This window comes from Hippocampus guttulatus, chromosome 4, assembly GCF_054856545.1.
Source record: "Hippocampus guttulatus isolate MCC_2025c chromosome 4, RoL_Hgut_1.0, whole genome shotgun sequence".
NCBI classification, from domain to species: Eukaryota; Metazoa; Chordata; class Actinopteri; order Syngnathiformes; family Syngnathidae; genus Hippocampus; species Hippocampus guttulatus.
This window is the reverse complement of record NC_141264.1, coordinates 20,849,827-20,877,216: the sequence shown is the minus strand read 5'-3', so window position 1 is coordinate 20,877,216 and position 27,390 is coordinate 20,849,827. Positions and strand designations below refer to the sequence as shown.

At 42.6% G+C, this 27,390-nt stretch overlaps 1 protein-coding gene across 8 annotated transcripts in view; it reads right to left on the bottom strand.

Annotated features, from left to right (window-relative positions):
* Window positions 1-24,549, bottom strand: part of mef2aa (myocyte enhancer factor 2aa) — a 66,491-nt gene extending 41,942 nt beyond the window's left edge. For 6 of the 8 annotated variants that reach the window (XM_086109159.1, XM_086109162.1, XM_086109164.1 and 3 more), the window contains exons 1-2: window positions 21,277-21,414; window positions 603-865 (exon numbers count right to left, since the gene is read on the bottom strand). In XM_086109159.1, the coding sequence (XP_085965285.1) occupies window positions 603-656 (54 nt within the window). In that variant the 5' untranslated portion in view covers window positions 657-865; window positions 21,277-21,414. Of the gene's footprint in view, window positions 1-602; window positions 866-1,648; window positions 1,734-21,276; window positions 21,415-24,331 lie in introns of those variants that run through there. The other 2 variants (XM_086109160.1, XM_086109161.1) reach the window with 2 other exon arrangements.
* Between the last annotated feature and the right edge of the window lie 2,841 nt (window positions 24,550-27,390).

Sequence of the window (27,390 nt, the reverse complement as noted above, 5' to 3'; positions counted from 1 at the left end):
TTAACATTGATCGGTTTTTTTTTTCGTATGTTTTAAATTAGGTCGCAAGGTGGACTGGCCATCAGGCCAGGGCACTGGCGCTTGCCCTCAAATCAGTTTGGAAAAATTTCAACTCACCAGCGGCCCTAATGAAGATAAGCACCACAGAAAATGGACAGAAATTAAAATTCTCTAATCTGCATCACAACCAAATAGAACGGCATCCAAGTCTACAGCAAAGTTTGTTCAAAATCAAGTGCAAGTACCAAACATGAATTGTTGCTGTTATTAAGCAGCATGTGTGCTAGTAGTTAGCATGTCCACCTCACATGAGATCCGGGTTCCAATCTCGATTAGAACAGCAGGCCCAGTTAATTTTAATACTTTCCACGATATCCATTGATATATTTTCTATCGCGCTTGTCCCCATTATCGTCGTATCTTTGCACAATTGAATTTAGTCTTCAATTTGATATTGAGTCTTCTGAGGTAGACCATAGCAACTTCATACAGGAAGTCCAAATCAGAGATTTTATCCCCGAATCTCAGAGTTGTGAGGTAGATGTGCTAATCACTAGTGCGCAACACTGGGCAAAGGTAACATCAAATGTAGTTTTGTGTACCTGTCTGTTCCTTTCATCCATTATCCTGGTGATCTGTATCTTCTTCCGCCCCATGGCTCCTTGTGCTTTTTCCCGTCTCTCAGACTCTTCACGGACAATATTCGACAATCGAAAACACACATATACACCCACATACAGATGCACACACACACACTGTTCGCGTCCACCACCCTCCTAGCACATTGTGCAAGTCCTTCTTCTGGTATGCGCACTTTCACTGGTCTCCACGCACCATATGCTCTTCAGCAGTCACCCGGCACAATCTACAAAAAAAAAAAAAAAACACGGCCATAGCGAGTGAGCGAGAGAGAAAGAGAGAGAGGGAACGCAGTTAACATGACACTCAGTAATGTCTCCTTAGGCACTTCAAAGCACAAGTGTCTTCAATGTCATTCCTAGTATGAAACCCACATGTCTGGGGCCCTTATCTCCTCATGTGAGCCACAGCTGAAGTCAATGAAAGACAGCCTGTGACAGCGGGGCACATTAACAGACTATTACATCAGATTTAAAAACAAAAACAAAAAAATATCAACAAACAGATGAGACGGAAAGGGGTATCAATTATCACATTATTATGTCACGACATCCTATCCATCATTCATTTGGGGTTTGTTCATTATCTAATGGGCATACAGAAGCGGTTGCTACCGAGCTAACTTCTGCTAGCGACTACCCCGAAACAGAGTTTTCCATGTTATAGAGCGGCAGTCCCGAATCTTTTCTTCACTGTGTTCAGTGGGTGCATGGCTACTTAGAAGCGGCTAAACTGCTAATAACACATCGGCAGCCTGTGAAAATTCCTCTCGCAACGGTGAGGAACAATCTTGTCAAAATAAGGTAATTGCCAGAATGGGGGATATTTGGGGGCTGATGTATATACTCCCCTATTAAAAAAAAAAAAAAAAAACTCCAGTTGGATTTGGTTTGATGTTTTATATCAGTTACCTCTCACTATGTAAACATACAATTACTTAAAGTTTTAACTACGCCCACAGAATGCGGTTATGCTCCTCTTGCAAACAGAGTGGTGACATCGTATTGACCTTCCCAAGATGACCACGATGCCAACTTTGCTCTTAAGATGATTAAGACAGCGCCCAGTCCCAGGCTGACATCGGTACAAGTCTCTTGGGCTGCAAGGGAGAGCATGGGGTGAAAAAGGTGGCAGTATATGTATATAAATACATATTCCCACACGAGCATGTAACCTGACCACCGTTCCCTTGGGAACATCCATGTCTGCCAGTTTCCCTAAAAGAAGTATAGCCCCTGTTCTGGAGCCACATCTATCAGTTAGTGTGAGCAGGGGAAAAAATGTCTAAACAACTACATTCCCTCTTAATGGGTACAAATGTAGAAGGGTTAACAACTGTGACAATTAAATGCGGTTAGTAGTTGGGATCCAAGTAAACCAGAGGCAGAATTGGCAGTGCCAATGAAAATGACCGCTTTCCAGTGGCACGCAGTCATTAAGGTTTACAGATGAACTGAAATTATGGTGTCTGGCTTTCTGGATTGGGGCAAACCTGACTGAGATCACCCAAGCTAAGGACTCACAAATGTCTATATAAGCCAGGATAGGAAAATGTGTTGATCTTGAGCCGGTTTACTCACAATTTTACTGAATAACAGGCTCAAAGCTCTCCGGTTAATGACCGAGTTCTGTTCCGATTGCAGTGACATAAAAATATATATATACCCAAGTGAGAATGCATCTCTGGGCTTCCAATTCCTAATGCTAACGCAGCAGTAAATTCATTATTACAGTAATCATTTATATTGTAAAGACTTCAGGGCCATAAATGAAAAGCATCAGATTTCAAAAAAACAACAACAAAAACACTTGATATGATGCTTCCTGAGTGTCACTTCTTGAGCCACGACAATGGATTCTTACACCACATTGCAAAGTGGCTCATTGCATGATGTTTATAACCTCAAATTGTCATGGTTACAGTCAACATTTGTGTGAAAAACACCTCAACTCCATACATGTAAAACAATCGAATGAAAAACAGTACGTAAAGCAACAACCAAGCATTCCTTCTTGTGCTGGGTGACTACATATTCTTACACCACTGCACAAAGTAGTTCTTAACCTCAACCGTGCGTAATTGGTAAGCACAAACGGTATCCCAATGGAGACATTGGAGTGTTTCGTCCTGAGCAAATTTGACGGTGACAGGCATCAAGTTGTATTCAGTGGTATTGCTCGGCTCTTCGTGCGAGATTCGGCCACAATGCATGTGACAATGACTTAAAAAAAACACAATACTTATTGAGTCATGAATCACAACATGACAGGAGTCGCCAGAGCGGAGTTGGCTTGCCGTGTAAACAATTCCATGGAAGTAAGAATAGCCTTCAATGAGGCACCGTCAACAACTTGTGTCGAAGTTCACTTCCAAGGGAATCACTGACTAATCAGCGGAGTCAGGTGAGCTTGATAAAGGGTCATTCCAAACGTAATGACAGCATGGAAAGCCACAACATTGGTTGCGCCACGCAAAAGGTTTCAAAGCAAACATTGAAGTTCTCGTATCTGAGTATTGGTATGAAGTCAACCACTGTAAAACTTTAAATAAATGCTGAAAACCGGATAACTACGTTGTTCGGTTTGTGTGCAAGCCAACAGTTAGCTTGCTTGGGGCTAGCGGTCGACCATGTCACGCCGAGAATTTGTGTGAGTTTTTATTTTACTTTGTAAAAAGTCCTCCAAACTCAACAAAACTTTCTCAAATTCTACGTTAAAAAATGTCAATTTATTATGAATCACAACTTGGAGATATTTTCTCATGAAGTCCTCATGAATTGAAAAACTCCCTCAAGATTTAAGTTTTTTTCCAATTACAGTGGCCTTTTCAAAGTAATCCAACTAAATACGTGTTTTTCAAGTCACCACATTAAGTCCGTGTTCTAGTGGTGCATTTTTCATAGATAATCCGACCAAATAAACAACAGTGACACAGAAAATTTAATCATCACTTAATCAATGAATTAAACAATGTATTAAAACCCTGCCTATGCCAATGATGCTCAATGTACTACACAGACCATTCAGGGTCGGTTTTGTGCCCAAGAACCATCTTGAGCTTTGCTTTGGGCTAAGATTTGTTCAGCGTATGCAATAAATTGAGAGGGCTGCACACCTGCTGCCTCTCAGCTTGTCATTTCACATCTGTGTAAGAGAAATGTCATGGCAGCGTCCATTATGCCTCCAGTCTTGAGCTTTCCTGCTGCGACAGCCGGGATAATGATGCACACATGCTTGCATACTCGATTGGCAGGTATCGCTATTCTTGCAGTTGGCATTTGGCTAGATTTCCTTGATCAGCCACCAGGGATAATGATTGGTGCATTGACGAATGTTTAAGACCAACAATGAAACCAAAATAGCTCAATTTGTGTCATCTATATAATCCATAGGTAACCAGTTCCAAAAAGATTTGGGTTCCATTGCCACCGATGGAAAAAACTCCACCATAAATTGCAGACCCCCCCCAGTACTGAAAATTGGCACGGTTTGAGTCGGATATTTTGGATTGGTACCAAACACTATTGCGTGGTGGGAAGAAGGCGATAGCAGCAAATTGATCTAAAATAAATGTGGATGGATGTGTGGGTGGGGGCAAAGTTTGAAGCCGTTCCTGGGAGAGGAAATCATAAGAAGTGTAGCCAGAGAGCCTGGCTCACGTTACAGCAGGGATTCCAACTGCTTATCCTCACAATCCAATCGCAAGCCTCGGGTAGACAAGATTCCACTTCCTGCCCGTCCAGTTCCTGTTATTCTTCTGCACGTCTGCATGTTCTCCGCAGTCAAAGGCGAAAGCTGGAGAGGAGGAAAGGGAGGGACCACCCTCGGGGACTCCCTTCCCATCTGAGCACCATTGTGATGATTAGTACGAGACTAAACAACCACAGAGGGGCTCATCTCTGGTGGCTACACTATGTGAGCTTATTATGTTTTACCGGAAGGTTCATTAAACAGGCTCGATGACGTGCACAAGCTTACAATTGGTCGGTGGAGACCTTTTCCCGCTTTTTTAACTTTCCAAAGTACTTGTCGGGTTGGTTACATAAGAATGAGTCACACATACACATTAGCATCATGCTGGAGGATGAACTATCCATCCAACTGTTTTCTACCCTCTTAGCCTTATGGGCTTGTGGGTGAGGAGGAGCCTATCCCACCCATACCGGATGGGTAATTTAGAATCTTCACTGAACACAAAATGAGCTCTTGCATGTTTTTGCTGGTGTATTGTTCAGCAGTTTTGTGCCATGCTTTAATGGTACTTTTTACGCAACAGAGCCCTTTACACTGGGAAAGTCACTTTGTTGTGTGCTTCAAGCCGTTTGTGGTTGGGATAGGATAGTGGATCATTTATATATGTACATGCATTGATATATATTTTAAAAAAATGAAATATATTAAGAGCATGTAATTTTCATGGATGCGTGTATTTTGGTCATGCATCTGGTTAGCAAGCGCATATTCCTATGTGGCCCGCCAGTAGCACCGATGAACAATCGCGGCCCCCCCTAGCATTTACGTTGCCAATCCCTGGTATAGACAAACAAGCACTGACAACCACACCTAATAACAATTTGGACTCATGAACCTAAGGTGCATGTTTATGGAATAAGCCCGAACACCCGAAGAAAAACCATGCAAGAATAGGGAGGCCAAATTTGAACACAGAACCTGCTACAGACGCGCAAATCAGTTGGCCACCGTGCTGCTTCTCTCCACAGCAATGCATTTGGTAACTGCAATGGTGTCACCACTGGTAGCTAGCCTCAAAACAAGCAAACAAAGACACAATTTTACCAGTTTGTTTCAGTGGCGCCTTGACACCAGTGTGGTAGGAAACAAGCAATCACCCCCACCCAAGAGCACCCCCCACCACCACCACCTCGTTTTCCGCTTTCATCAGGAGTTGCTGTACCTGTAAATGGGGCTGTTGGCCTGAGGGGAGCGGAGGCGAGCCAGCCCTTTTACGCCACACATCACCCCCGCCCCCCTTTACACTCCACATATCCTCCCCGCCTTTTTTTTTTTTTTGTGAGCTTATCTCCCTCTCCAGTGGTGAAAAGGCAGGATTGTGGCCCCTGCAGCATCACTAGTGTTAATGTCTCCTGATGATAATCTGGTGTCGGAGCTGATCCCTCAACAACAAACAACCCGTCCCAGAGTTTCTTTTCAGATGTGATTTCACTCTTTCGTCTCATTCCCTGCCTTCTCTTTCTTTCTTTCGATCGCCTAATGTTATATCTACATCACCGCAGTTTCCACAGCAACTGAGGCATAATTAATAAACGTCACCGTGGTTGTACAAAGAGCAAAAAAAGAGTGAAAAGGGAAGCGTTGACAGAAAAATGTAGAGGAAAGTAAAGGTGGCGATAAGGCCTGAAAATAAGACCTTGGATTTTCCTCACAAAAAAATCGCATTGCCCAGAATAACAGTAATATTAAAAAGTGTTTTAAACTAGAAACTGGTATAAATTGTTGGGGGGGGGGGGGGGGGAGCAGAATACAGTTTCCCCCTTCTATATCACATACCGAAGAGATAATCTGCAGTTTGTAGCGACTGTTGTTGTGGCTTTTTAGAGTACACGTACTGTCATGTCTGACATGTGGTCACTGATGCACTTTTCGGCAGTTTACTGAACGCCATGACAACAGTAAAACATCAGCGCAGGCATGCAGGAGCTGCTTTTGGACACAGTTCAACCCCCAGACACTCACACGTAGTCTTGCTGACATCACGCACCACCCCAACCAGCCCCGCCTCTAAAAGGCGCATGGTTAACACAGAGACAATTCGAGTATTTTCTATAATTTTATTCTTGCAATTTTGGATGTTTGATTAGAAGTTAAAAAGTGAGTTTGATTCAGTTTAAATGTTTTGAAATCTTTTGTTTTGTTTTTTTTGTTTTTTAATAATGCCTCAGTAGATAGATCACTGGTGAGTCTGGAAGTTCATGGCATGTCTCTAAACTTAAATAACATTTTAAAAGTAAGTAAAACAGACTCTTTATAAGACTGGGAACCTGAAAGTGATACAGAAGGTCATAGCATATCTTCCTCGCCTTACTCGATAAAGTAATATGTATCCACCCCGCACGGCGAGTCAGATTGAGCCTAAAAGCAAAATCAATCAAATGGCGTATAAAAATTTATAGTTGAAAAGGACAGTGCGACCTAAACTAGCGCTCGTGCCCAAACGGCAGCCGAGCATACGACGAGTGGTTAATCTGCCACCATGACGACGGCGCCTCGGCCCAACTCTCCAATGACCCAGCTGTAATCCCTCACTGAATCAATGCAAGTTCAAACAATCCTTCATGCTGCTCGCACCTTTCGCGAGCTGGGGAATGGCGAGACGGGAAGCTACTTATCACCTACCAAATGACATCAAAAGGAACTGAAACCCCCACAGGATGTCAGAGAAAATGTTTCATCGCTGGCCAGATGACACCGCCATCTGAAAACCATGCAGATGTCTACATCATTTACCAAAAAAAAAAAAAACGATGACGACAACTAACACCTAATAAGACTTCCTGTAGTACACTAACAGTGTGAGCACACAGACACCTCCATCTCACTCTCGCACAACTGTCAGGAGAAGGGACTATGCAAGGTGACTTTGACCGAGTGCTCTGGGGTTTCACAAGAAGATGACACTACATTAATTTCATGTCTCTTTTTGAACTGACTTAGTAACACGGAGCAGCATATTGAGAAAAAAAAAGAAACAGACACGGTGTCTTGAAGGCAAAGGCAGGCCATGGAAAGAGGTGGAGGGATCGTATAATGAATTAGAATAACTGACTCACTTACCTGTACGTTTTATTTATTATTAATAACAGTAGGTGGCGACCAATATGGACTTTTGTGAAGTCAACGCCAATTCCGATAACTGATTAACCAATTCACGAAAAAAAATATAAAGACATACAAACCCCATTCCAATGAAGTTGGGACGTTGTGTTAAAGGCGAAGTCAACCTCAAAATGTTCTTTCCAATAATGTTAGATACGTCTTTACATTCATAAACACGGCATTCTGATTCATGCTGCGTTTGTGGAATCCGATTTAAGCAGCAGAATCCACCCGTTTTTGTCCATCTCAGTGGGCGGCCATTTTGCCACTTGACTGCTGTTGACTGAAAATGATCCCACAGTTGTTTAGGCAATGACCAATCACGGTTTACCTGTTTTCTGAAGATGAGCCAGTTTCATCTACCCCTCCCACTGTTTGATATCACATGTTCTAACTGAATATAATTATCACTGTCTTATGTTGTAATGTCAAAAAATATATTGATTTTTTAGAGTTAATATCGGCTGATCAAACCGGCTGGGTCTTAATTAACAGCCGTGGTAATATATTTCGGTTTTATATTTTTGTATTTATTATTGAGAGGAATAATATGTTTGAGTAAAACATTTCAGGGACACTTCCTGCGTTTGATAGCAGGTGTTTTGAGATTGTGAGATTCACAGAGTTAGATGTGAAAAAGATGGCTTGACTGTGTTAACGTGAGGGGAGGGTGGTCGAAGGGAACCAGACTAAAAGCAGCATCCCGCACCCGTGCCATCCTACCTCAGAGGTAGTGTGTGTGGCGGCGTGGTAATATAATTACTGCTGGGACACTTCTATTCCCAATGATCCATTTGCGTCAGTCAGGTTCCCGTGGCCGCAGCCAATGAATGCGTTCTCGGTTTCTCAAGGAGAAAGAGATGACCCTCTCCTAACGGTGGTATCCATTTCATGTGGAAGAAGCTCCTCCCGTTTTTGAGGTAAATCCCTCGATGGAAACTTTTACCCAACTACTGAATGACAACTTCTTAGATGCGAGGGGGTAGAAGTGATGATTTATGGCTCATTAAAAATGAATGCAAATGAGAAGTCAGACACAGCACAGCTTGTATGGTTCCCCAGCTGCCCCACTTTTTGCCTCGTTTTTAGCACCGCACAAAGCCAAGCGTCTGGTTTTCTTCAAAACAAACGCTGGATCATCTCGCATCTCTTTAAGTCACAGATCAACACAAACCTCTTCAGTCTGTCCCGATGACCACATGCTCCATCTGTCGCAGGATCGCAGTGGTTTTTAACTTCTCCTTCGTTGGATCTGTGAATCCATTCAAAGAGCCCAAATAGATATGATCAAATATGTCGTCGCTGCTCCACAGTTAACTGGCATATCGACACCCAAATTAGATGTCGCCTTTTGCCATTCAGTGACCCCCCCCGCACCCTCCCCCAAAAATGCACAAGTGGTGCTACAGTTGGGCCATATGACGATATACATCACGAATTCGATAGGTGAGTGTCTATCGTCTCCCTCATAGACCCAAAGAGAGGTAAGTTTGTTCCTGACTATCACCTTTTCGTGATCTCGAAGTCGCACGATCTGTATGGTTCCTTTGAAATGGCATTCAGTGCTGCTTATTGGCGCATGGATTTGCATGGCTGTCTATCATCGGATGGACGACTCAATGGGGAACAATGATAATGCCAACGCCATAGGGAGCGACGGTGCCCGACCCTCCCAGGAAGCCTGCGAGCTGTGTTAAGTGCGACAGCAGCCTTTTGATGTTGCGCGCACACCGCAATTCCGAATTGGTAAACAGCGATGATGAACTGAGATCTTCCTCCGGGGGGAATCCACAGTGTAACGGTATGAGGGGATGTCATGCATAATGCGTCTCAGCAGCTGCACAGTGTTTACGCTGATCTCACGGCGTGGCTGGAAAACACTGAAGATCAAGATTAGACTCCGATTCTAGATACTCACTTCTTCCACGTTTTTTAATAACCAGCAGGCTGTTGAACCCAATGATGAGTACGAGTCAGGGAAAGAAAGAGTTGGTACGATACGTTCCAAGAGAGTCTCTGGACTCTTTTTAAGTGCATTCTTTCACCTGGTTGTAAAGGAAAAACTAAAAAGCGAGTTCTAAATATTTGATTTTCTCTTCCCATTTTCATCCTCCACTTGATGCCTTTCTACAATGCCGTTGCATAAAAGCTTTATGCAATCTAGCCAACCAGGATGGCCTATGAGTCACATCGACACCGAACTGGACCTGCTTAACCGGCAGTGATTTTTCATTTTGTGTAATATACAGCAGAGAGAGTACAGAGCTGATTTTGTTGGTATGTAAGAGGCGGTGTTCACACAGGGTCAGTTGAGTTAACCTCCCAGCTGAGTTACGGGTCAAACAGACAACTCTAAAATATGAAAATAAATATTAGCAACAACATTTTTCTGTTTACCATAATTTTTGCAGGATATATTTTTATTTTTTTCCACTCAATTTTGCAATGTGTTGGGAGGTCAAAATGGAAACACTATAAAATGGATAAATACATGCATTTTTTAAATGGGATCATAGTGGCAGCTGACCTTTTCCCGTTTTTCTTTCTTGTTCAGATTTTCTTTTTTTAATGACTTCTACAACTGACATCTCCAATTTTTTTTTTGTATTTGTTGACCTCATTTAAATGATTGGATGTTTGATTTATTGTAAAAAAAAAATTAAATAGAACAATTTAAACAATTTAGATGTAATTTACCATTTTTATTTTATTAAATATTTGGTCATTAATTATTCCCAACTCAACTCCACCACCGCTGTATACAAACCGCTGTACAAGGAGCAAAATTAATTCAAACGATAAAACAAACAATAACAAAGACACGAGAAAGCACAAAAATGGTCAAACTAAAAATCAAGTCTCATGCTAAATCATGAGACAAAGATTATTTTGTAATTCAAGGGTGTTAAACTCATTTTTTGCCCCAGGTCATTTAGTTACAGCTTCGATCGGAATTCCTTGTTCACCGCGACACCATACAAATAAAGTTCAATTACCTTCTCATATTGTTACATACAGGGTACACAACAAATTGCTGGATAACGAGTTTTAAAATCACATGTCATTAGTATGGCAATCTTTTGGATAGATTATTAAAATAAATAAAAAGTCAGAAATTTTGATCCGGCCCAGGATCCCGCACTACATACATGAACACATTTAGCTCTAACTGTAAATATCACTGTTGCACAATGATAAGTGTGAGCATCCATCCATTTTCAGTTGTTTCTTGCTTACATCACACAGCAGAACCGTTTCATTTTGATCTGGGAAAAGATGATTTTGTAATTATCACTTTTACGCGGCGCTGACTCAAATCTAACATCTGCAAACAGAATGGTGGGGGGAGGGGGTTTAGTTGTCCACTGTGACAGCCACAGAGTTTTTCTTGCAGTTTCTTCCTCACCCCTGCACCCAAATCAAATGATGCTATCTCACTGTCACATGAACACTGTGTCCAACCACCATGATAAAGCGAGATGGAAGTGAGACAGAGGCAGAAGGAGCCAAGGAGAAAGAGAGAGATGCCCCCAGCCCTGCTACTTGCCTCACAAGGAATCTTCTCAAGCTGTTTCTTGGTAAACTCTAGTCTCCAGTCCATGAAAAAAATGACAACTTGACACACTACGCTTCAAAAAAAAAAAAAGAACCTTTAAGGGTGGTTCTCGATATACGTCAGTTCCAACATACGACTCTGCGTGGTTACAAACAGTTCGTGCTCTTACTGAAACGCTAGAACAGCGGTGGCCAACCCGCGGCTCGCGAGCCACATGCGGCTCTTTGGCTTGTTCAATGCGGCTCCCAGGCTTTCACACGACAAGCGTGTAAAACGCCACGGCAGTGGCGATGCCATTCAAACAAAGGCGCTAAATACACAGAACATACTATGTCAGCCTATCATCAATCCTGTTACTTGATTGACATAGAGGGCAATCAATCAGATGACTGCATCACCACTCATGCGCATAAAAACGGTGCTAAGCGCTAAGCTAGTCAGCGAATTACCTCTGATTATAAGGCAGGGGTGCCCAATACGTCGATCAGCATCGACCGGGAGCCAGCAAACTGGTTCCAGGTTGACCGCAAGGGGTGGGAGGAGGAAATGGGTGGGGGAAAAAAATGATTTGTTTGTTTGTATCTTTAGCTTTCGTTCATTTTCGGCCCGTTCCAACTGTTGCTCATCGTGGTGTGCGTGCATATGTGCGCGAGTGCCCTGGTGGGCACCCGCGTGAGTGTGTGTGTGTGGGTGTGTGTGTGTGCCTCTTCGTCTATGACTGTTTGGCCACCCCTGCTCAAGAAGATGCCAGTCAAACGTATTCTAAATCGGAATGTGTCAAGGAAGTACTAAATATTAACATCTCGATGAAGATACGAACTTTGGATGTTGGTGAAGATCCAGCCAATTAGATCTGTGGAAAATCTAGTCAATACATTGCCTCCCGAGATAGTACAATTGTGAATTTCACCAAATGTCAGAACAAATGCTCTCAGAACACTCTTCTACAGTTGCAAACCAAAAGAATACCATCTGATGCGATCGCAGGTTGCCGACCGCTCACTGATGGAGAAGCCGACACCATTTTCACCTCGACAGGCAAGCAGAGGCGCACTCAGCGGGCGGACCCGACACCTCGCAACAGAATTACGGTACCCGTTGGTCTGTGAGACGCACGAACAGGGCTGCGACAAAACCATCCAAGCAGAGTCCAAATTGCTCTCGCTAAATCAAGGGTTGGATTTGAAGGTGCCGGTGCTAAGAACTGTCCACGGAAGAGTCGTCAACTTATGGACTGCAAAGTCAGACCCCAGCCGTTCGAACTACAGCGTGTGTGTGATTGCGGGGGTGTTACTTCCCCTTGCTGTCGTAATGGATGATGTGTTTTGCTGAATAAGGCGAGGACTCTGCTTACCCCGCGCCACCTCCAGCTCTCTTGGTTCACAAGGCTCCTCGGACAGAAAAACAAGTATATCGCAGGCCGGGGCCTTTCCTGCGGGGCTCCAACTCTCCCCACAGCTACTGGATTGAACCAGCATCGGAACAATTGGTTTGTTTGTCCACGGCTTGACAAATGTGAAAAAGTGGTTTCGTGTGACTGAAATGGGACTTTAAAAGGCGATATCTAATGGATAATTTACTTCTTTCAAAACTATTATTGCTAATCCGCCCCAAGTCACCAGGTTGACAAAAGATATACTGGCACTGGCCCTGCAACAAAGGGCACGGGGTGAGCAGCGCTTCATTTGCATGGCACCAAACATGGACCATCTCCTCAAAACAGGCTAATTTCAGTGAGACACAATACAGAGGGTGTAAACTGTACATTTTCTTAGTTTGAGCTCGGGAATCAACAAATACGTCTGCCCCCAGTCGTCAGTGTAACAAAAGTGAATCTTAGCTTATTTGCACGTGGCACAGCCAACCACTCAAAACAGGTTAATTTCAGCCAGGCACTAAACAGGGTGCATTTATTGTGTGTTATAATTCTTGGTCAGTTGTGGGCCAACGTCGAGCATGGCTTTTACTAGCATGACAACTAAAGGGATATATACTGTATATATTCAGAAACATGTCTAAAAAAAGCGATCACGAGCCCCAATTGAGACTGTAAAATCACGGATTTTATTTTCACTCATGGAGGCAGCACTTCATCACCAAATTGTTGACTAGTACCGGCAAACAAACAATACCTCCACCTCGAGTGTCAACACAGCCTCGCTCGACTCATGATTCCAAAATGTGCAGGTAAACATTTTGCAAAAGTCTCTGCTCGATGACTCTGCACGGTGGCGCACAGCTGTCATTGGGTGCTACTACTGCACAACGGTACCCTGACACTCCGGAAAGTCTTTCGATACTTAGATGTCATGTCTTTGTTTATCGTAGTTGCTTTTTATTGTAATACTAGTGAGGCCTATACTACTGGAGACAAATTCCTTGTGTGTTCCACATACTTGGCCAATAAAGACGATTCGGATTCTGATAAATGACGCTCCATTTCTGTACAGTGTGTCACATACAGTAATGTCACGCTAAAGTGAACGGCAGGCAGTAACGCCAGCAATAAGTGACGTGAGGTTTCAAATCACTTCGATAAGTGCTCGGCCCGTGACAGTAAACAGCTCCATCAGTCATAACTCGGGAGGACTTCGTTGAAACTTTTCCACCCTCAGAATCTAATTGATTATCTGAGAGTACAATGTCTTCAGTTTACCAACAGAATACATAGCAAATTCAAATCTCGAGTGTGAGATGCTTTTTAAGATCCACATAGTCAGGGGCATCAGAAATTCAGTACAGTGGGGTATCTTGGTAATCATGCACATCTTTTGATCTAGTAAATTAGATTTTAATATATTCCTTTGAATTATGTTTTTTTACTTCTCCAAGTCTCATTAAAATTCTGTTAAAATGCAATTCAGCAAATGGATGTCTCTAACTGCTGTTCAGAGAGTCGGTTTCAATGACGTAACACTTCATAACTCAATAATGTGGCCACTCACCAGTTTTTAATGACTGATCTTAAGCCTTACGGGCCTGATTGTAGATACAACGGTGAAGCAAACCGCAAACACATTTGGGCTTGTTGGTCTTCTTCGTGAATCCGCATTCTCTTGCAATGATACAGAGTGTGATTGTGAGGTTGGGCCTGCACACCTCAGAAAGCCAAAATAAGTGGAGGTGACATTTCACAAAGGTGCTAAATGACTTTGCAAAGTCATCACCTCGCACTCGCGCGGTTTCCACCACAAGTCAAAACAGAGAAGGTAACTATGAACACGGCAGAGGCCGACCAAGGAAGGGACTCGCCATTGAGAAGACGAGTAGGTAAAAGTTGAAACTGAGATGATATGTGGGTAAACCTCTGGATAACGCTAGGTTAAGTTCCCGGTGGCCACGGGAGACCCATTTGCCTTAAATGCAGTGCGGGTGAATGCTCAGGCGTTTCCAGGCCAGCCAGGACGCACAGTCTCTCCATCGTGTCATGTGTCGTTCTCGAGGCATCCTCCCGGTGAGACAAGCCCGGAACACCTCACCGGGGAGGCGTCCATGAGGCATCTTCACCAGATGCCAAAGCCACCTCATCTGGCTCCTCTCAATGGAGAGGGACAGCTGCTTGACTTTTGGGTCCCCTCAAATGACCCATTTTTTCCCATTTGAAATTCAAAATCATCATTTCAAGCTATTTTCTATTTAAAAAAAATAAAAAAGCTAAAAAGTTGATCCAGCAATCATTTGGCCCTGAAACTGGAATTGATGGCAATTTGTGATGGATTGTAGGCAAAACTACAGTGTACATTAAAGGTTCTTTGACTTCGTGGAGGTCTGAGCTCTAATTTATTATGGATATGACTTGGTCAGCAGAGCATTGACCCATTTGTTTGCATGACTACCGTTTTGTACAACGGTTCCAGGGCATGCTTTCTAATTGAGTTACTTTGGTTCCGAAATCAAAATGCATGTTGACAGAGATGTGGCCGGGATTTGTGGCGGTGAAATGGCAGATTTAGAGAGCGGTTCCGCTCCGGGATCTTCCGAGCAAACTGAAAAGTGTGGTCCAGTCCAGACCACTTGTCAGGCTTGGGCGCCGGAGACAGAAGGAAAAGACAACCTCGGCCCTTAAGCCGCTCTGCCCTGCTCAGCAGCACATGTGCTGAGCGAGCCAAACCCAGTGGCTTACCACCAGAGGTTTCAGTCAAAGGCAAGACAGTTGAAAGGTCGACGCTTGCCGTCTTGCTATACAAACAGGGCCTCAATGACTAATACATTCAGCCTCGAAGTTCACGTCAAGCCATTCGTGGAAACGTTGGCTGCTTGGGAGAACTGTTTTCTTGCCCTACTATTCTTTGGGAATTCAATTTTTGCAAGACTGACGTCACTCTTGTGGTGTGGGCTGCTTGTCTGGGAAGTGTGACAAAAGGATTGGTTTTAAAGGTGAAAAAAAAAAAGAGTAGTGTATAATCATTCAAATATAAAACTACGGCGGCCCGGTAGTCCAGTGGTTAGCACGTCGGCTTCACAGTGCAGGGGTACCGGGTTCGATTCCAGCTCCGGCCTCCCTGTGTGGAGTTTGCATGTTCTCCCCGGGCCTGCGTGGGTTTTCTCCGGGTGCTCCGGTTTCCTCCCACATTCCAAAAACATGCATGTCAGGCTGATTGAGCAGTCGAAATTGTCCCTAGGTGTGAGTGTGGGCGTGGATGGTTGTTTGTCTCTGTGTGCCCTGCGATTGGCTGGCAACTGATTCAGGGTGTCCCCCGCCTACTGCCCGGAGATGGCTGGGATAGGCTCCAGCACCCCCCGCGACCCTAGTGAGGATCAAGCGGTTCAGAAAATGGATGGATGGATATAAAACTACAGTAAAGGACGTGCACAAAAGGTTTGTCTTAGAAACCAAAATTTTTCCTCAAAACCTAACGACACAAATTTGGTTATTTTGTGGTACTTGCTGCAACCGAATTTCTTTTATTCCTTCAATGGAAATCTACAGACTACAACTGACATTAAACTGTGTGGTGGTTACTATTTTACAAGAATATAAAACTAGTTTGATTTTTATTCATACATTTTCACAACAAAGTGTGCTTTTTCTCACTTTTAGAGAAATTATCATACTATGTTCTACATAAATCAGCAAAAGCTATTCTTAATAGTGAAGGCAACTGTGAATATTAATAATATTACTTTCATTATTATTTACATTTAATCGACAGATTATTTTCCTTTACGCATTGTTTTACTTAAAACTTTTGTACTACTTCAATACTACACAAAATGTTTATTTTGAATTTGTGTTTTTTTTTCTGACAGTTGGGCAGCAGGATGATCGACTGGTTAGCATGTCTGCATCACAATGCAGTGGGTGTGGGTTCAAATCCATCCTCAGCCTCCGTGTGTGGAGTTTGAATGTTTCCTCCGTGCCTATGCAGGTTTTCTCCGGGTACTCCAGTTTCCTCCCACATTCCAAAAACATTCATTGTAGTGTTTATATATACTGTATATATTATATAGATATAGATACAGTGTAGATAGATTTTTTTTTTTAAGAAAAAGAAAAATGTGTGGAAGAAAAAGGCTTGGTTGTTACACAAACACTAAAAGGAGGGCCGGAAATTGAAGACACCAACGCCGATAGTGCTAGCATGCCAAATGGCACACATGGTGACCCATTTAGCGCCAACCCCAAATTGTAAATTATAAATATGTTCATATAAATTATTGTGATTATTGATCATCAAGCAGTGAGAATGATTCCATATGATAAGGGTAATTTATTTCAAGCTTTTTGGAGTGGGGGATTGGGGGGGGGGGGCTTCCATTAAACCGCATTGTAAAACATTATCTGCCAGGCTCGAGATTCTGCATGTGACCTCAAGGTCTCACAGTAGAATGCTGGAATCTCCATATTGATGATGGTGTGCCAATAAAGAATGCGTCACGTTACCAAAAGCCCTTTCTCTGTCAAACAAGGGAACAAACGCTAACCAAGCAGGCTTGATATTGTTTGTCCTGATAAGAGTGACTTGGCTTTAAAACAAAACACAACAAAACAAAAGAAGAAGTTAAGTAAGGACATTTAGGAAATATTTTAGTGGACTCTTGGAACGTTGTCTTATTTATTTATTTATGTGAAAATGGACAACTCGGGATTCGGTTTAATTTGGACTACAAAAACAATTTTAAGTTTAATGACATTTCCATGAATAAAAAGGCAAAGGACAAACTGTCAGCCTTGAAGTGTTCCTGCCAAAAATGGCCACTTCAAACCAACATGGCAGACGTTCTCTGGCTTTTCAGGCATGGCTTCTTGAGACTTTTTCATTGTTGTTGATCTGTCTGATCATGAAATCTCATGTTGCTCGGTGACAATGGCGGTGGGGGCTGAATTTTCAGAACATTCTCATTTGGATGCGACCAAGCCAAGGACAAGTCAGTAAATTTGTCACCATGCTACAGACACACGCAATGAGTAAAACTCGAATTGTTTACAGTTTAGTGTCCTTCGTCTGTCAAGAATACTCGATTTAAATTTAGCAGCGGGTTTTTAGATGAGTTCATCTTTGAGAGGTGGAGGGAAATCCTAATGTGTCCACTTGAAACCAAAATCAGAGATTTCCTCTGCCTTTTTTGTCATGACCTTTGGAGATTTTTTTTTGTGGGTCTACACATGATGGACAGGCGAACATCTTATGTTGGGGAGAGAAAAAAAAAAGCCAGAGGGATATGACAAGTTTTCATGCCATGTCAGCAACCATTGCCGTACGAAAATGTTCACCATGCTGAACACATGCAAAATTTGGTGAGTTTTGAGTGTCGCAAAGTCCTTTATTGGGTCTAAGAAAAACAGCATGGCCGAACTACATAACTTCAAGAGGGCCTTTGCATTTCTGGCAACGGAAATGTGGGTCCTTTTCCTGAGACTTGTGATAAGAAAATGCTGTTGGACCACAATGACAACAATGAACGTGTCTTTTTCGATCTTTCTCCACTGCGCAACTGGCTACCAGCTTCCCTTGTAATCCTCAAAGAAAACATCCTGGCAGCAGAAAAACGGAGGAGAAGGTCCTTGGCGCTTTGTGTTAAACACCCGTTTTCTCTTTCTGACAACCGGCATTAATAGCAGATCCGACGCGCCCACGCACTCCACATTTGCGATGGAAAGAGAACGCTGAAGGGCCGAGATTAAAGTGGGGACGGAGAGTGCAGTGAGAGGATGCTGCAGCTGCCCCGTTCCTCGCACATCCTGTATCTCCCTTTCAATTAGGAACTCGGGTAATGATGCTGACAAATACTAAATACACATTACTAGAGACTTCATAAACTCCCCCAAAAAAAGATGAATATTTGCATCACGGAAAAAGGCGGAAAACCTCATGGGGGGTCACGGAGGTTAGACCAACAGCCCATGTACAAGGCAGACACTAACGACGGGTCTCTCAGACGGCCCATAAATTGTTCAAACGATACTTGTCTGCATATTACGCATAAAAGCTCACATGATGAGAATCATGAGCAACATTACCACTGAGGCCCGGGGGCAGCGCGCGTGGCTTAATGACTGCAGATTGGAGGCCGTTTTACTGCTTCGCCATCAAAACTGAGCGGCAAACAGCCGGTCTCGAATGCGCTGTGATGGCCAAAAGAACAAATACCAGACGACTCCAATAACGCTGCTTACCAAAGCACTACTTATCTCTAAATGAAACTCCTCATCATACATAAAGCTACCACCGGGTGGCGCACATGAGCACAGTCAGTAAATATGTGAGTTATCAGGGGGTATAAGGGGATTCTCCGCAATGTGTGAGGGATTCACTGTATCGTTTATTTTTTTCCCCCCCATGTAAAGTGCTTACACTGACCAAACACATGTAACCCAGATGTGCATTTGAATAACTCAACAAGACTCCAGATGGTAGCTGCACTGCATCGTTTTGCACGTTGATCTTTTTTCTTCAATTTGTACATTTTAAAGATGATTTCATATTTGTTGTTTATCAAACATTTCTTCTCCCCAGTTCGAGCCATTCAACATTAACACTGTGAAAATGAGTAACAACAGCGTGCGCCCCTAAAATTTCTGAGTGCAGCTCTAAAATTTCAGGTTCGAGGCCAAAGGTTACATATCATTGAGTTGACCTGGGATGACTCTTAACTGAGAGTAACCTCTGCCTTACTCCACAAATCACTGTCAGCAAGTGTTTTGCTTATTCACTGTTGATGGACGCCACTCTCTAGTAGTGTATTTAGACCACATTGAATTATCTACTACCAAAGGCTGTATTTCGTTTACCTCAAGCTCGTAATAATGGATATCCAAGCTGTCCATCCATTCACGCTCCACACGCATTTTCAGATATCAAGTACTGGGTATGTGTATGTATCCACATTTGGAAAACGCAGTCCGGATTCCGATCTGAAGTTATCCAATTTCCTGTGCCACTTGAGGGCAAAATAAAACTCTGAATTGTGCACACAATGCCGTTGAAATCCAACCAAAAAGGGCTGGATTCAAGAAGCTTGTTTATTTTTGCATTGGTTGGTGTACTGTGTTTTCTTGATTTAACTCCGCAACTTCCTTTCTCCATTCTTTCCTGCTTTATGGGAGGCGTGATCAAATCGACTCAACTCAATACCACACATTACGGCCATCGTCATCGAGAACACCAACAAAAGCACAGGGAGAACAACTCCACCCAGGGAGACTTGAGCTGACATTAGAATCCAGAACCTCTTGACTGTGAAGCAAATGAGCTCCAACCCTGAGCTGCCACTCAGCTCATACTGTCACAAATTCAGATATACCTCATTTGTGACTGTGAACATATGTTCCCAGGAAAACAAAGCTTACAAAGCTTCAAAGAAAAACTGCCTGTACGGTCAATAACAGGATTAGATGACTTCAATTTTTCCATAACGTCCATTAATGGTTTGAAATCAAAACAAATGCTACAAGCAAACAAAACTGCAAAAATCCATTCTTTGTTAAATACTGTACTTCATATCACTTCTTACAAATTCACACTCAAGTCCAAGTTCCATTTAAAAGCAGCCGGAGAGTCCTCACTTTTCAAAGTAAATTAATAATAAGTTCAAGCTGACAGCATTTTCCTTCAAAGTGCTTGCAGCTCTTCGCGTGACTAAACAACAACCACACCAAGAAGACCAGGAGCGCAAACCACCAACTGCAATATCAACTTGCACGCAAAAAGCAGGTGTTGCCATGTTGATTGGCGCAGTTAAATATCACACTTGCCATCCAAAAAGCTGCCAAAGTGGACTAAATGTCAATGAAAAATAGTCAGGTGTTCTAATGACTACGCAACAAAAACAACAGCAGTGATACTCTGCAAAAAGCAGGTGCTGCCATGGTTGAGACCCGTCTCATCAAAAAGTGGGCACATTTCAAAAAAATGGTCCCATCTATGTCTATCAGATAAAGAAATGGGAACTGTCAATTTTTCTGTGGTCATGATGGACACACCAACTGGTTTAGTAGCAAACTAACAGGTAGAAAAATCACAGTGGGCTACAAAGTTGGAAGTGCATGACTAGTGTTGCTTTGGTAAAGAGAAGAGAACTTTGACGATAGTTTTTTTTTTTTTTTTGGTCCTTAAAGAAAAAACAAAATCAGGGCAAATCGTCTGTGCTGTCAATCGACATAAAATAGGTGATCCGCACTGTTCATAGACATACAGTCAAAAAGCTGTTGGGTGCGGGGGGGGCGGGGGGGGGGTCATCTCGTTGAACATAAAATACTAGTTTGACTTGTTTAAAAGGGATAGTAGTGAATACTGTCAAGGGTTTCTCTTGTTGTTTAGACAAGAGAAACAAGAGTGCAAAACACCAACTGTGCATGAAACAAACAGGTGCTGCCATGGTCACAAGCAGGGTGAATGAGACATTAATCATCAAAGAGCGGACAAACTTTAGCCAAACTGACCAAAATGTTGACTTTAATCATTTTAAGAGGGGAGAACTGTCAAATTTTCACTCGTCAAAACCCACATAATTTTAGGAGCAAACGACTGGTAGAATCGTGGCGTCTTGCTACCGCGCAAGTGATCCGCTATCAGCAGCGTTTCATCAAATAGTCGCTTGAAACTGGTGGTCCGAAAAAAAGAACAGTTACTTTTTTTTTTAAACGTGTTCCAATCTGGGCGATCCACTGTACGGTACTGTACTGTACTGTACGCCTCCCTCTGGCGCTTTCCTGGCGTTACTAACTCGCCCTCGTCAGTCACGGCCGCCTTCCACAACAAATGTTTCTATTTGCGTTCACTCACCTTTTTCGTCCCGGGTCGTGTTGTTGGAGACACTCTACCGGCGGCTCCGCTGGACAAAACGTAATTTCGGTTCACATTGAACACGCTGAGCTGCTATTTTCGGGGGGTGTTGAGAGGAAGGAGGGGGGAATCTAAGCTGACAAACTCAGAAAAAGCCAGTCTGCCTCTTGACAGCTAGGCTCTGCCCCCTTATAAGACGTCATCACTTCTTACCTACGCCCACTCATCGCACTAGCTCGTCCGCGCACGCGCCCAACAAGGAATGAGCGTTTGTTTTTATGACAAAAGTTGGCAGCGAATTTTAAACCAACAGTCTTGAAACACAGTTAAGTAGGGAGTGCAGGAGAGGGAAAAATGAACAGATGGACCAAAAATACTTTTTTTTTTTCATGTCACGTCACTCAGACAACAGCGGTGACTTGTGATCGGCGTACGCGGTGTCCAATCGTGGCACGCAGCGCCTCATGGGAACGGCCAATCGAAACAAAAGGTAGGCGGGAACATGTCACGTGTAAAGGGCCAAAGGGTAGGCGTGGCAGTGCCTTCGGAACATGACAGCATGTTTGTTGGTCCTTTTTTTTGTTTGTTTGTTTTTTTTAATGGAGGAGAGCAGGTGCTGTGAGCTTATACGTGACCACACACCTCAGACATTAAAGTGACGAATACAAGCCGATCTGTACTTTTACCGAATTATTTTTCTTCTAATTATTGAGCAAAAGAAAAACTGGTTGTGTATTGTGGGGGAGGGACATTACTAATCCAATATATTTCTGTTATTAAATATGTTTTCTATTTTTCCAGAAATAAATCCTTATATTGAATGAAAATCATAACGTACAATACAAAGAGTGGGCCAAATGTGGGCCAAATTAACTTACTTTCATAAGAAAGGAGATAAGGGTGTTCTAAGGTATTTATTTTTCTCATGTTGTATGACTGTTACTTCCTAAATATGGACAGTGAAGCTAGAATCTTACCCCTTGCGAGTGACAGCGTAACTTAAAAAAGCTAATTACATTAGGCTTGAGAAGACTAATAAAAGAGGGAAACAGAAAACATTATGTTCAAAGTTATGGAAAAAGTATCTTCCATAATGACATTTTTCCTTATCTGCGTCAGTAGATTTCGCAGTCTGCACTTTTATTTACAAATACTTTCAAGTACATGCATTGAATCACTTCTTCAACTTTGACGACAATCAGTGTATACCACAGGTGTCAAACTCAAAGCCTGGGGGCCAGATCTGGCCTGCCACATCATTTTATGTGGCCCGCAAAAGCAAATCATAGATGTAAACTTCCATGATGCTTGTCAAAATATGGACCAAAATTTCAAATTGTCATATGTAATAAATAAGAGAGATATTGTCAGCATTTTTTTTTTTGGTGCCAAACCCCCCATGACAGTAACTTAAACAATAGTTGAATAATCCGTTATTATTGACTTTTTCTAAATGGTTTCAGTCATAATGACCCTCCAAGGGAAATGGTAACTAAAATGTGGACTGCGAGAAAATGGGTTTGACACCCCTGGTGTATACCAATGACATGTATGTATGTGAGTACCTTTGCCACCTCTGGTCACTCCAGATGTCATACGATAACACTATGTAGCAGTAATGTGATTCGCATAAGCCCCTCCCGAATTGTTCAGCATCACACTGTTAAGACTCATCTTACCATCATGAGACTGAATCACGGCGGTCATGGGACATGTTAGACACATTCTTGATTAATTCAAGTGGTATTTCTACATGCGATATAGACAAAAAGTCACTCAAACGGGAACGTACTTGTCGGGACACCTGAGTAAACACAATCGTTATTAACTTGGCAAAGTCTAAAAAGTTTAATCAAGAGTGCAGTACACCTTAAAGCATGAGAGTTTAGATCAATTATTGTTGAGTTTGGAAAAAAAACTGTCTGCTGGACTGAGCAGCTGGTATCAGATAACACGAGGGGAGAGTCAGGGAGAAAAGAGTTGGAAACAAGCAGCGTACAAGCGTTTCAGACTAACTGGCCGTGTCTGCATTGTTCTGCTCTTGGCTTTTGGCCACGCGGCCGTCCAGGTTAAATGAGAGTGTGCTTTATGGCCAGCACGGGGCGAGGCAGGCTAGCGCTTCCTGCAGTTTTTCTTCATCCTCTTTTGCTTTGCTGTGCAAACTCAAGCTGTACAAGGACAATATTATGGCAAGCAGAAATTCCATGTGTCAGGCAACGGGAGAAGAGCACATACACAGTATTAGGTTGCTTGTGTCAATTAAAATGCTCCAAAAATTACACTGGGCTTCGCTTTGGAAGTGTCTTATCAACTTTGAAAATCAAAATCACATTTCTGTGCTGCCATTATTGACGTAGCAATGGTACACCGCAGCATTAAGTATGTTTTTGTAAATGAAAGACAATCATCTCTACAACCTAACGCTCAACAAAAGCAGGTGAAAATCAGAGAAAAGTGTCAAGAACCATGTCAAGCACATTCAAGTAGTACGGTTTCCACTTTGGTATTTCCATGGTCACGAGTTGTGCAGGGTACCAAAATGTGTACCATACAGCTTGTTGGAAACCTCCCATCAAGTGGCCGACCGCAGTGGTCAGATCTGATCTGGCCAACATAACTCAGAGAGGAAATGTAGAATCTGTACAAACCAGATAGAATCTGGTCCATACCACCTGATGAAAACGCAGGCTTTATACTCCCCATTTCATAGTACAACTATCAAATAGCAGCTCCATTTAGCATTTGCTCCATGTACAGCACTTTGTATGCAGCAATGGCTGTTTGAAAGTGCTCTATAAATACAGTTGACTTGAGTTGACTTTTACATTCCTGCAATTTCCTTTCAAGAACACGAATTGTACTCAAGAGTGCTTCGATTGCCACAACAAAAAAAGTAGAGACGACGCAGATTCATCGATTAGTAAAATAATTGATTACTTGCAGCTCCACAATAATCATGACAAACAATCACAGAACACTGCAGTAAATACAGCTAAACGTTACCCCGGTTGGCATCCAATCCCTTGTCAATCGAGTCGAGTTTCTGACAACTTGCCTGTTTTTTTGGGTTTTTTTGTTGCCACACAAATGCCTTCAAAGAACCTGCTGTTCCAGTCTCCACTTGGCCTCTCTCTTGACTGTCGTCATCCCTTTCCTTTTGCCTAAAATTCCTTTCTTTCCGCAGCCAGCCTCGGTTTCACTCGGCCCATCGACCTAACCCAAAGCCAGACCAGCTGGCTTTGAAAGCTCGCCCGCAAGCCCGAAGAGGCCCGACATCGAACCCCATTCCTACTTTTGTATCTGTCTGTACAGAGCTAGGAGGGTGGGGGCCTTGGCGTGAACCCCGACGTGGACACGGATTTGTCGGGCATGCGTCCATCTGTGGACTTGTCACAAGTGTCAATCATGTTTCGAGCAGGTGTTGTCCTCATTGAGGTGTACAGTGAGAGCACAAAACAAGTTTTCAGGGACTCAAAAATAGATGCAGTTGAACTTCCGAAGGCAATTGCTTTGAATAAAAAGAGACATGTTGTGGAAAATTGACTTTTTAAATTGCTTGCATACAAATATACAGTATGGATTTCGAGAGTCCCTGCTCACCTGTTCGGTGTGAAATTACACTAAGCCTTTTTCAGAAAATGTGTCTTTAAGAAACCCCTTCTAAATGTTTCCAGCTTGTGATGTAAAAGTGGGGCTAATTACATAATACCACCTCCACACAGAGTTCCTCTGCCCATGACTGAGGAGCTTGGCTGGGCAAAGGTCTGCCCAGTGACGGTACGACTACACGGAAACACTATCATTTACAACCTAAAAAAAATGATTGTACATAATACTACTTTCAGAGTACATTATCAAGTTAAAGCCAATGGCCAAGCAGAGCTACGAATTAGCTTTAACAGTGTCACTTCTGATCACCGACACATGCTCGTATTGTCAACAAAGTTGTCACGGTGGGAGCAGCAACATATTTGAGTCCACATGGACCACACGCAAAAAGCCATACACTATTTTACAAAAAGTGCAATTGGATGGCACAGTGATGAAGTGCTGTCACTGTGAGTGAAAATAGAATTTGACTTGCTTTTACTGTTTTGACCGGTGCTCGATTTTATCGTTACACTCTTGGGCCTCAATGGCACACAGAATTGTGGGTGCCGCAAGAACTTAACCATTTGTACAATGGAATAATAGATTTGAGTTCAACGAATCAGGTCCAGATTTCACAATAAATCGGTCAATCTCAGTCCATTGAGACTACATCCTCACTCTTTTACTATTTATACATTCTCGGTTACATTTTCATGTATTATATAAGATGGGTACCTTGGCTCGGTGAAAGCTAGGAAACACTGCTCTAGGCTAGTGGACAGCACAATCTCATCAGCACCCTCAAAATCTGTTCAACGCTGGTAATGGCAATGATTCGAAAATCCTTACTAAAAAAAAAAGAGCTTCTATCTACAGATCAGTTACAACATTATGTATGTATGTACAAGATAAACAATTTGAGTGGTTCTAAATTGTGACGCGGAAAGGGGGTTGATTTACATAATGATCACGCTACACAAGTGTTATTGACTAGTTTTGTGATGAAATGCTACCGCCACAAGTAAAAATGCTTTAACAGCAACTGGGGCGCTCGCTTTATCGCAACTCCTCGCTTCGCCGTCATCGAAACTAATTTTGTGGGGGAAAAAAATGTTCAGAATTCCAAATGATTTTTATCTGGAAGTTGACAACTGTAACCAAAGGAACCACTACTCATTCTTGACATAAATTACATCGACAGAGTAGTTACCGCCATATGAAAACTACTAAATTAATTGCAAGCATTCCAACAAGTGGCATGGAGTTTGCCAAATAACTGTTTGTTCCAGCACAGCCTTAACATGACAGCTGGCATTTCCAACACTGCGCCACACCACAAATAGACCCAGACACTCTTTCTCCCCCAATTATAAAAGAGCCCTCATGCAGAGAGCTTGATTAGGTTGTGAAAGTCTGGTTTGATCTGCAACAACACTCCAACGAAATACATAGTTTATTTTGTAAATGAGAAAAATAAATCAATGAGTCACACTACTTTTTTTTCCCCGAAAAGCCATTTTTTGAAATAACACTTAATTATCTGTGCCATTCTGAGGAGGCCCTCGATGTCCCTCGCCAACCTTTGTCTCATTTATTAATGCCAACATAACAACATTTTCCTTTCATTACACATGCCTAGAATCAATCACTAATTGGTGTTAACAAAAAAAAAAGTGCATGGAAATGGAACACAATGACAAAAACATCTCCCAAGGGAAATAATGTGAGGTTAATTAATTTGGTTCAGGCATGATCTGTTGCCATTATTTATTAAGTGTACATTAACAGTCAAACACAAGAAGATTTCAATGGCAAATCCTCAAATTGATCAAACATGCTCCTCAAGATGACGAAAGCAACAAAGCTTCACAATGTAGCATCACCCATCTGTCTAGTAGACCTGAGTTGGAATCGCCTTAAATGACTTCAAACCAAAATGTCATACTTTTGAGATTATTATCTATCTCTATCTTTGAAAAACACCCTCAGCCTACAATTCATGTCTTGGACAGAAGGAGCACTTCACCTATTAGCATCATCCATCTTTCAATTGGGGCTCATTTGGGCAAATTCCCTTGTAGGAGTTTGTCGAAATACAAACACTGGAGCCCAGGTCTGGACTATTCAAATATAACAAAATATGTCCCTGCGAAAGAATGTTTGCTGTTATGCTCGACATATCCACCAGATTTCATGTGGATCGATTAAGCAAGTGTGGGGATCATTTTTTCAACTTTCCAATATAAAGTGAGTTCCAGGTGAATTTCAGCATGTTGAGCCCCACAAAAAACACTAATTCAGTAAAACCACTCACCCTTTGAAGATGCCGACACACAGGCAATTGCGAGAGATCAAGAAGAGATTTTTAGAGTGATACAATCATCGAGTCAGCTTTTATTGATGCAATGGGTCCTGTTTTGCAGCAGTGACATAACACAAATTTGGACAAAAGTTGGAATGCAGTGCAGCCTGTCACTAAACGGTGCAAAAGCAGTTGCAAATTGGTAGTATAAGTTCACCATT